General features: G+C 31.0%; 1 protein-coding gene across 1 annotated transcript; it reads right to left on the bottom strand.

Annotated features, from left to right (window-relative positions):
* Positions 1–283: 283 nt before the first annotated feature.
* On the bottom strand, positions 284–8,533 carry LOC114738225 (MLO-like protein 2). The gene is made up of 15 exons (XM_028926257.1): positions 8,249–8,533; positions 8,096–8,153; positions 6,949–7,163; positions 6,551–6,667; positions 6,351–6,411; positions 4,639–4,727; positions 4,413–4,487; positions 4,239–4,333; positions 4,066–4,115; positions 3,179–3,219; positions 2,856–3,029; positions 2,414–2,449; positions 2,114–2,181; positions 1,758–1,818; positions 284–946 (listed from the first exon to the last, which is right to left on the bottom strand). Exons 1-15 carry the CDS (start codon positions 8,369–8,371, stop codon positions 482–484), a joined length of 1,728 nt encoding a protein of 575 aa, XP_028782090.1. The 5' UTR covers positions 8,372–8,533; the 3' UTR covers positions 284–481.
* Positions 8,534–11,454: the final 2,921 nt, after the last annotated feature.

Raw genomic sequence — 11,454 nt, 5'->3', positions numbered from 1 at the left:
GGCTCTGTTAACAGAGTCTTTTATGTGTCTTTCACCATGTGCGCGCTTGGAAGTTGAATGCCACATAGGATGCCATCTACTCTTTAACAAGCCTCTTGTTAATTAGGATGGAACTCCTCCCAGTTGACCAGTATCATGTAAAGCGACAACTTTGCCTTTCAGATTCCTATCAGCCTTTGCGTTGATACCATACCTAGCTGTCCCATTTGGTAGAAAGTATTAAAAATAAGAACTAAGGACTGAAATTAGGATTGAAAAAATATGTTAAAAAAGTATTTAAGATGAATAATTTCTTATTATATGAAATTAGGCAATCACATGTGGGTGGGATTATTGAGGAATACCACCTCCCCATTCCATGTAACAAAAAATTACTCGTACTAAACACTTTTTTAATGATTTTTGTGAATTCCAATCCGAATCTCTATCGTTTAGTTTTAGTACTTCATATTAAACAGGACCAATGAGTAACTGATGAAAACTAATAAGCTGGATGATCTCTGGCTTTATGAGAGTTCTTGAACGAGAACTCAGTACTATGGTGAATGTCATCACGCTGATGGATCCTCATCGGAGCAGGCCCTTGAGGCAATTCCGTTGAAGAAGCAGGAGGCATCATCATCATGTGAAGCTCACGCGCTCCAATTGTAGGGTAGGGTGCCCCTTCTTCCACGTCCCAATTACGAACACGTTCGTTTCCTTCATATCCTCCTTTGCTGGGAGACGTTGGGACACTGTCACTGCTTCGAGCTCCGGTGTGCTTGTGAAGAAGATGAAGCGTGGAGGTCCCGCGGGTTGGGGTTGCCGGAGCACTTGACAAGGGCGTGTTTGTCGTCCCTGAGTGTTTGCTGTACTCTTTCACATGTTTTCTTGCTGTGTTGTGCCACTTCTTCAGTGCTGATCCCACTCTCTCGTTGAATATTGTGGGTCTCATCTTTGATCCCATCTGTGTCATTAATTCCCATCCAAACACGCCATAACAAAGCCAAACTCAGGTTCAATTTATTAACCATTATATTAATGCCAAGTAAGCGGGATGGAGCATGGTCGGACCTTATTTGTTGTTCAATTATTATGCGAGACTCGGTAGTGATTAAATCCGTTACTAGACATTATACATAATATACTACCTCTAATTCTTAATATAAAAGTTAAATAACTAATTTAAAAAGATTTAAAAAAAACTAAGTAAGTTAATTATTTGTAACAAATGTAAGTTGACTTCTTTAAATCACCCTCATTCAATCATATATATTGAAACGACACTCGGGTGAAAATACTTTACAATCAATAGGGATATTTTTTTTAGAACACATGATAAATTTGGAAGATAAAATAGATGGGGTCTTATAATTAGGACTACCAACTTAGCTCTAATAGTAGTAGTCTTTTCGTTTATATATATACCACCTCCGGTCCTTAATATAAGATCCTGTTTGATTTTTATTTTGGTCCTAAATATAAGACTCTAATCCATTTTGTCTCTCATATTTGTACATTTTTTTCCAAAGTAATCTTTCTAAAAATGATAATTTTAGTCAATACACTTAATTAGTAAGGATATTTTAGGAAAGACAACACTATTGAGGACAAATAACTAACTCAATTTACTTCCTTAATCTCCTCAAATTAGTCAACTCTAATAATTAGGACCGGAGGTAGTATATATATATTTATATAGCTCTTTTAGGAATACTTTTGAGAGATTAAAATACACTTTAATCTAACCATAAAATTTGGATAGGCGTATATCTTACTTGTGTGACGAGGGCATAAAGAGGCAAAGTCACGTAGCTGCATAGAACTTGTATGACAACCCTGGAAACAAGCAAGGACTAGATTAGATATCATGAAGCTGATCGATTCTTACTAAGCTAATTAACGTACGTACTGATAAAATTGAAGTCCTTGCTTGATTTTGTGAATGAAATGAGGTTTTTTTTTTTTTTCTAAAGCATATATAGGTATCCTCCTATTGGAGGTAATTCTATTCGAGACACTGTCGGATACTAAATGTGGGCACCTCTCCCAGTAAGGATTCAAATCTTAGTTTGCCACATTGTAAGGGACTAGCCCCTTCTACTAGATCCAACCTCTATATGTGTGTGCTTACCCTGTTGTAAGTCTAATGACGATATTTCGGGTTTCTTTGTGGAAGCATGACCTTCGGCCGAACGCATACTGAAACACAAATGAATTACGTGCAAAGGGTAAGGTCAGATAAAATTTTTTTGCTTCTAATTTCCTTCTAGCTAGCTATATCTAAATAATGCAAAAACGTAATAATAAAAAATCTAGCTGTTAAAGTTGGGAAACCCATGATGTTATAAGGCCCTTCGATGCCCAATATGGGGCTCATAAGAACAGTAGTATGTAACAAAATCTTCAAGTAGGATTACGAGGAGACACTTACAGCAGTGTAGGCGAAAAATGCGAGTTGAAATGCATTCTGAAGATGGATAACATATATATCAGATAATGATGATGGTGAGAAATACTAATTAATTAAGAATATTGGGATGTAGTACTACTACTTCAATATATATATACTGTCTCCAATCCTAATTATAATAATTAGTTGACTAATTTGAGGAGATTAAGAAAATAAGTTAAGTTAGTTATTTATAATAAACAGGTGTTGTCTTTCATAAAATATCCTTACTAATCAAGTGTATTGATTAGAACTATTATTATTAGAAGAACTATCTTGGAAGAAAATGTATAAATATAAAAGATAAAATAAATTGGAATCTTATATTTAGGACCAAAATAAAAGTCAAACGATATCTTATATTAAGTATAGGAGGTAGTATATTGTAATATTAACAGAAAATTAAAAGATTGAATGGAATTACCAGAAAGATGACGAAATGAATGAGCCTGAGAAGGAAGCGAGGGTTACCGAACCAGAAGAATTCATCGCCAGGCTGCGCCGCCGGCGCCCCCCTCACTACTTCGCCTCTCGCTTCAATCCTCAGTCCCATTTGTGTTATTATCATTTGCAGCTTCGCTCCCACCCATAATATTATCTACAATTTATTTATTTAATTACACACATCCACCAAATTCAATTAATAATTACTTGACACAATATATATAAAAGGAGATCATTAATTTTCTAAATAAATACATGAAATGAAATTGTGTATATAGAGTATATATGTTGAGGAGTGCTCACAATCAATGGGATAAATGGAATCCAATAATAAGGGTGCCATCCTGTCAACAAGGTGAATTATATTAGAATATAAACACATGATGATCTTATTCATTACATCTAATTTGAAATTTCGAGTACTGTTATCTCTTTTCGATCCTAAATATGAGATATTTGGTTATAAATATAACATTTGAATCAACTTTATCTTTTAAATGTATAATTTTTTCCATAAGTTCTCCTTTCTTTTGATGCCCAATAAACTCTCCTTATCAACTGCATATATTATTAAAGCATTTTTTATTAAAATATAAATTATTAAAATGCAAACTATAGGGAAATCAAAACCTATTTTTTCTATAGACAACTAATTTAATTTTCTTAATTAATTTTTGTAAGGTTAAAGTATACATTTGATTCTTTAATTTTGTACAAGGTTTCAATTTGATCCCTTAATTTTAAAAAGCATACATTTAGTGTTTTAACTCTAAAATCATTAACTTTCAATGATGATTTTTTTTGTAACAATCATAAATATTTTGAAAATTAAACTTGATATGTTAGCATTTGAGAATATTTTATCAATATTTAAGATATTAATGTCATTATTTTTTTAAAAAAAAAATTTGAGGGTTAAAGGACTAAAAATATACTTTTTAAAGTTAATGAACCAAATTGAAATCTTGTATAAAGTTATAGGATCAAATGTATCTTTTAGTTTTTTTGCAAATTAATTATCTATAACTCTTATATTTAGAATCAAAAAGAGTATTAATTTAATATAATTAAGTGTTTAATGCATGTTTGTGAGGCATAGATATATAAATGAAAGCTAAAGTATCTGTGATTTATTATAGGTCGAAACCATATACATATCCAGTTTAAACTAACTTGAAAAAATAGCTTACCGTAAGTATTTGTCAAGAGGACCAAGACAGCAAAGAGCCATATGATAGGGCTGAAAGTACCAAAATTTTAAGCTTAATTAATTAATTAAATTTGGGAGTAAATTAAAAGAGAATGAAAAAAGTAAGTTGTAATTGGAAGAAGTGGATAATGATTATATATTATTGTTTCACACCTGATTCCAACGACAACCTTAAAATCTTCGTCAAGTGATCTTTGGATATACTTCTGGAAATCAAATGTCGCTCCACTTCCCGGAGCCAAATGTGCCTATAATTAAACATAATAATTTCAGAATTTTATTAATAGTTTAATTAAGTGTCGTACGTATAAAAGCTTATATAATTACCATGATAAATCCGTGCCTAAGTGCCATATAATCAACCTTAGTAACTGATCCATAGAATTGCCTGAAGAAGCTTACCTGTTCAAGCACATAAAACTTTAAATATATTAAATCATAAAATCTTAAAGGAATAAAAATATCACAAGTATAATCAAATGCAGAGCATATTATATAAATCAAAATTCCAAGGAAATTATTATTTTCTTGGGGGAAAAAATCCCTGACTTACAATCCATAAGGAAATTGATGATTTGCTCCATATGTGTATATGCCTTCGTCCAAATGTTGTGTCTCTCGTAAACCTGAACCTCTGTGGATCTGCATTGCATGTAAAATTATTGGCCAAAAATTAAAGGATAACAAAACAAAATTAAATCCAAATTTTATAATTGGGGTATTAAAGTCCAATGACCCTAAACAAACCCCCCTTAAATTCTTTTTAATCATGGAATCATAAGTTCAATTCTATCTTATAAGTGCGTGAGTTCTTTTCATTATTAAGTAAAATATAACCAAAAAAAACTAAATTTTATAACGATGCCGTTTTTTTTTAATGAAACATTTAATTGCATTACTTAATAGGGAAAATTCAACAAAAAAAAATACCTCTAAAATTTTAAAATCTTAAATCAGAAATGATTATAAAAATGTTCTGTATCTCATTTACTTTTCAAATGCGAGTCAATTATTTATTAGAGTTTAGTAAACAAAACTGGTTTAAAATTTTGAAATTTAAAAGTATTTTTTTGGCATTATCCTGCTTAATATCTCCACACATTTCAACTCCACTGTTTTTGTTCCAACTAAAATATCTTGGAGCAGATGGAGAATAGAGAGGGTTTGAATTTTCTTTGCCCCATTAAATGCATGAAATAAATTAAAATAGTCAATGTTTTGGCGTTCAAGTTCAATTATTTCAATAATCTCATATTGAAGGCGTGCTAGGCGGAGATTAACCCAACAAGGAACGTCCCAAGTTGGGCTACTTGTGTCTGTGTAGTCACTATCGTAGTTAATGCATACACAGGGACAGTGGCTTCGTGTCCACTTGAGCTAGGTGCTCGTATTAAATACCACTCCAATTCTAAATATATAAGAAATAATTATTCTAAATATAAATATAAAACTTTAATATATTTTATTTTATATATTTATTTTTTAAAAGTAGTTTCTATGATAATCACATATGTTAAAAAGTTCACATTTTAATGTATATGATTAACAAGAATATTTTATAAAACATAACACTTATTTATTATAAATAAGTAACTTAACTGATTTTTTAAATTATATTCACAAATTAGTTATTTAACTCTTATATTAAGAATTGGAGGTAATACTTGTTAGGCACGACATCCTAATTGGAGCTCGTTTTGATTCTTTTGAAGAGCAATTAAAACTTTCAATTGAAAGCAGTTTTTTAACAGTAATTTACAGAGTACAAGATAAGTATGTGATAGGAGTTTTGTCTCAATTTATATGAAAATATTTATAATGTGATCCCAAACAAGCCCAACTTCTTATAGAGTAGTTTTTAATAGATAATTTTTTATAAAACTTTTGTTGTCAATTTTAATAAAACTTATACGGAATGGGAAAATTGCTAAAATGTTCGGAAAATTTTTTGTCAACGAGGACCTGAATTTGAGTAGGTGGAACACTTTTCTAGTTTTGTTCAAATAGCTTTTATTTTGAAGATTTTTATATATAGATGTAGATATGTTGCACACAACTAAATAAGAATTGTATCCACTAAAAATAGTTGTATTAAGTTCTTTTGACTAAGAAATTTCTCAAATAGGGACTTTTTAACAAATTTTTCTTAAAAAATCACAAAATATCTTTGTTGAGCGTAAATATAAATGAGAGAAGTAATGTTATGTTTTCGTTTATATATAAATTAGGAAATATGATATTGATTGCTTGAAATTGAAAGCTTACCATTACTGAGCTGATATTCAGGAGATTTGGCCTCATCCTCCCATTTCTTCCACATTCTCATCTGCATACATTTATGTTTATATCCATTGAATCAGATAAAGAACTTAAGACATTCGGAAAGAGCAAGAAATTGTTGCTGGAAAGTGAACGGAAGATGAAAATTAAAATAAATAAATAAATCAATCGATGAAAAAGAGTACCTTGTATCTGCCCAAAAGCAAGGTAATAATGCATTGAAGGATATGAAATATTGCGAGCACAAATATGAATATATGAAGCTGATGAATGGCGTATGCAGACACAAACCCAACTTTACCCTGTAAATATATATATCCATATAAAATTAATATAATTAGTGAAAAAACTTGACAGGAGTCCAAATATAAAATACGTGCTTGTTTATCAAATACTACTTCTGTTTTTTAATATATGATTCACCTTGTAATGTTATTATACAAAGTAAATCTTACACTAAAAATCAGAGGTAGTACAGTACATCTTCCCCCCCCCCCCCAAAAAAAAAAAGTGTTCTTGCGAGAAATGAACAGAAGTGAATGTGATTGGTTGCTAGTAAAAGGGTGGAAAGGAAAGGGATTGCCTTTCCGCATTTGTTTGGTCCCTTGGCGGCGAGGGAACGGCGAGGGTGGGTGGAATCGGAGAACTTGAGTGATTTGACGTATTTGCCCTTGGAGTCGTAAGAAGAGGCAGCGCAAGGGCGCCACGTGTCGGCTACTTCTCTCGAAATGCACATATCAGATATCGGGTCTTGGAGCGCCGTTAGCAGAAACGATATGAATCCCAGCAACATCAGCTCTGTCGTCATCATCATCATTCCGCCACAATTATTTCAATTTCAATTTATCATATAGAATAATCAAATAAATATATATAAACAGAAAAAGAAAATTATTGTTAACCAAAAATCCCACACTTTAATGGTATTACAAAGTCAGTCTCCACAAATTATTTTTGGTGACAAGTTATTTAATATTCACATTTATTTATATTATACTATTTATCAATCAAATAATAATTCAACGAATGATGAGTATTTATTATTAATACTCCTTAGAAATAAAAAAATTGTAAATTTAATTTATTAATAATACGATTTTCTCTTTATAAAATGGATTCGCTAGTTTTTAGATATGATGACCTTAAAACTCGGCTTTCAATTCAATTAGTAACCTTTCTACCATACTTTTTTCTCCATGTTATTAAAAAAAGCCTTTCGTAATATCTGTGTGTGTGGGTAGGAACTATCAATATTTTCAGAAAAATAAAAGGGTAAGCAACGATCTTCCAAAAGAAAAAGTACTTTATCCATCTAAATCTTTAATGTAAGACATAATTAACTAGTTTGAGTAGATTAATGATATTAGTGAAATTAGTTAATTATGGTATGTTTTTTCTAAAATAATTTTAGTATCTTTCTTAATTTTTTCCTTCTCTCTCTTCTATTTGATTATTTTTGAGAAAATATCATAAGAGTTAATTTGAAAAAAAATTGATAAATATTACATGTAGAACTAATATTAACTTCCTAATCAGATTACGTCAAGAACAAGAGGAATAATAATATTTAAATACTAGTTTCTGCCCTTACCATAAGAGCTAGTAGCATAAATTAGATTTAACAATACACTGGGTGGCTGAGAACAGATGAAAGTGATATAAAGAGAGAGTTGTGAAGATGAGGCTGAGAAATAGAGGAGAGTAAATTAGTCATTGTATTTGGATTGTACCTCCTTTGACCTTTTCTAGGGCTTCATGAAGAGCATGTTTGTGTTTCTTCTCTAACCACTGCAATTCCACAGATTGTTTATGAGTTGCAGAACAAGAACAAGTGCGTGTGTATATATATATGACTCAATAATTTCGGAGAAGAAGTTAATTACTTTGGCAATATGTTCGATGATATGTTCGATGAAGATGGAAATAGCCAGCAGCACAAAGCAGACCACAGCGACGGCCCAAGTTGCTGTTTCCTGCAACCCCCTCTCATATTCCTCTGTCGCCATTTTTGGAGTGTCTGCAGCTCTGGTTTTTTTTTCCCCGGTTCCCACGCTCTCTGCTAAAAGCAAAAGGCAAGAGATACGGTGAAGAAGAAGGTTTAAGGCAAGCCTGGATTTTGAGCTTGAAACTGAGGAAGAGAAGGGGGGGTTTGGGAGAGTGTCGTGCTATTTGGGTTTATACGAAGAAGGAGGACGAGAGGGAAGGACGGGAGTGGAGACCGACTCTGACAGTTCAAAAGCTTTGGTCAGTCAATAAAAGTCTTCCTGCCAAACAATACTGTCTCTCTAATAATGTGTTTGTGCGTGTGCACGCGTATTTTAAGGGAGAATATATATATATATATATATATATATATAGTTCTTAAAGTATATATTTTGAATCAAAGTTTAGGTTCTTCTTAGCAAAAATACCTTCTACTTTTAAAACTTGAGGACATAAATTTTGTTAAAAATTGATTTTGAGACATAAAAACATGTTTATATACTATTACCTCCGGTACTTAATATAAGATTTTGTTTGACTTTTATTTTGATCCCAAATATAAGAATCCGATCTACTTGTCTCCCATATTCATCTATTTTTTCCAAGATAAATCTTGTAATAATGATATTTCTAGCTAATACATTTAATTAGTAAGGATATTTTAAGAAAGCCAATAACTATTTATTATAAATAACTAACTTAACTAATTTTTTTAATTTATTAAAATTAGTTAACTAGCTCTTATATTAATGACCGAAAGTAGTAGATCAAAAAGTTAGTTAAAACTAATTAAAAACAATAAATGATTAATAGAAAAAATGTATTTGCTTATATTTTCTAAAAATAAGTACCTTTATTTATGTTGAGAGGAGGAGACTTAAAAATGTGTAAGAAAAAGAGATGCTTGAAGGATAAGTAATGCGGCCATAATGTAATTAATAGAGATGAAAATTATAAAAAAAAAGTGGGTTAAAATTTGAGTGGCATCCATTCAATATATCTTCCCAATATATAGCAGAGGGAGGGTGTCATAATATTATAAATTTTCATGGCGAAAATATTCAATAAAATTAGAAAGATGAAAAATTGAAAAAGGGTATTCGTCTGGTCCTTAATATAAGACTCATTTAACTAATTTAATTAGATTAATAAAGTTAGGTAAGTTGGTTAATTATAAGAAATGTGACATGTTTTTCCTAAAATATCATAATCATCTTTCTTAATATCCCATCTTACTCTTCTACTTAATTATCGTTGAGAGAGTATTCATAGGGGTAGTTTAGAGAAAATTGATAAATATGAAAAATGGGTCTTATATTTAGGATCAAAACTAACTCAACAATTAGGTCTTATATTAAGAACCGGAGAAGTATTAATTTCTATCTCTCTCTCATTCTACGCTCAGGCATTTGATATTTGCATTGGAATGCAATGAGCCATTGGCCACAAGTCGGCTTCGCGTCAACTTGGGTTCTTTAGCCGAGTCAAGCCATGACTCCATGGCGTAACCGTCTTTTTCTTAACAAAGGTAATTTAATTACTCACTGGATAATTTCCTTAATCTTTTTTTTGCCGACGATAATTTTCTTAATCACATTTATAATTTAATTACTAAACCATCACTTTACTAGAAATAACTAAATCACAATTAAAGAAAATCCTTAAATTTTCAATTCTCGGTTTAAATATTTATTTGTCCTGTTGACATGAGACAAGTTGTCATGAACAGGCGGAATGGCATTTATTGACTGAAACCGTTTTGTTTGGCTGTCTCTGAAATTATGCGAAAATTTTGGATTATTTGAAGATAACAAGGAATTCCCAGGAAGCCTCGAACCTCCGCACAAGTTGGGCAAGCAAACGAAGACGACCTCTTGCCGTAATTCATCCACATATGGTGGACAAAAAGTGTGCTTTGATTATTTCATAATTTCCTTGAGGAGTTGACCCATTCTAACCTTTGTAATTAATTTTTCTTACTTTTGTATTTCTTACTTCAATAGTTCCTTTAAACTTATTAGATTTTTCTGTCCCCCTCTCAATTTTCCTCGCAGTAAGAATTTGACTTTGTCAGCTTATATCGTAGGAAGTTACATTTTTTCAATAAATAGTGAAATCTATTAAATAAGAAAGATAGTTCAAAAAGTGTACAGTACTCTTTCAGTTCTTAATATAAGATTTATTTGATTAATTTTAATTAATTTGATTATATTAAGAAAGTTAGGTAAGTTAGTTAATTATAAGAAATATGACATGTTTTTCCTAAAACACCATAATTATCTTCTTTAATATTCTCTCTCCCTCTTCTACTTGATTATAGTTGAGGGAGATCCATAAGGATAATTTAGAAAAAATTGATAAATATGATAGATAAGTCTTTTTTAGGACAAAAATCAACTCAATAATTAGATCATATATTAAGGACCAGGAGGGTATATTTTTTAATCAAACTCCACCGCCTTACCATGCTTGATGAATGACACAACAATTATTTTTCATGTTATGGGATAAATTAGCTAAATGATTAGCAAATATACAACACCTTACTTTTCAAACATAATTTGATCACAAGCTAAATGTTTGATCATGATAATAAAAAATCACTTAACATTTTTAATTACTTTCAATATTTAAATGTCAACCATATAGTAGAAGTAGAAAAAAATCAAAATTTATTTGTGTTGGGTAGATTCAAGTTAACCTAATAACTTTTAAATTTTTGTATGTTCTTAAGAAATTAAATCCTTCATCATCATCATGGAAACCAAAATACCCATTGTCTCACCCCACCTGCTTGGGGTGGCAAAAAGCAATATTTATTGGTTCAATACGGTCCATGAAGTGCAAGTTGCCGGGTCATGTTGAAGATCACTTTCCCCCTCCAAGTTGGAACAGTTAATGCTTCTGGGCTTCTTCTTCTTCTTCTGAGTTTTTGATTTTCCCATATCAGTCGAAATTGTAGTCATTGTATCACTTTCCCTCTCTGAATTTTCTCTCGTGAGAATATGTATATACTCTTCCGGTTCTTAATATAAGAATCATTTAACTAATTTGATTAGATTAAGGAAGTTAGGTAAGTTGGTTAATTATAAAAAATGTGACATGT

The sequence above is a fragment of the Neltuma alba genome, unplaced genomic scaffold, assembly GCF_004799145.2.
Source record: "Neltuma alba isolate B1F8T4 unplaced genomic scaffold, ASM479914v2 tig00013563_pilon, whole genome shotgun sequence".
NCBI lineage: Eukaryota > Viridiplantae > Streptophyta > Magnoliopsida > Fabales > Fabaceae > Neltuma > Neltuma alba.
The sequence above is the reverse complement of the archived record's forward strand: the minus strand, read 5'-3'. Positions and strand labels throughout refer to the sequence as shown.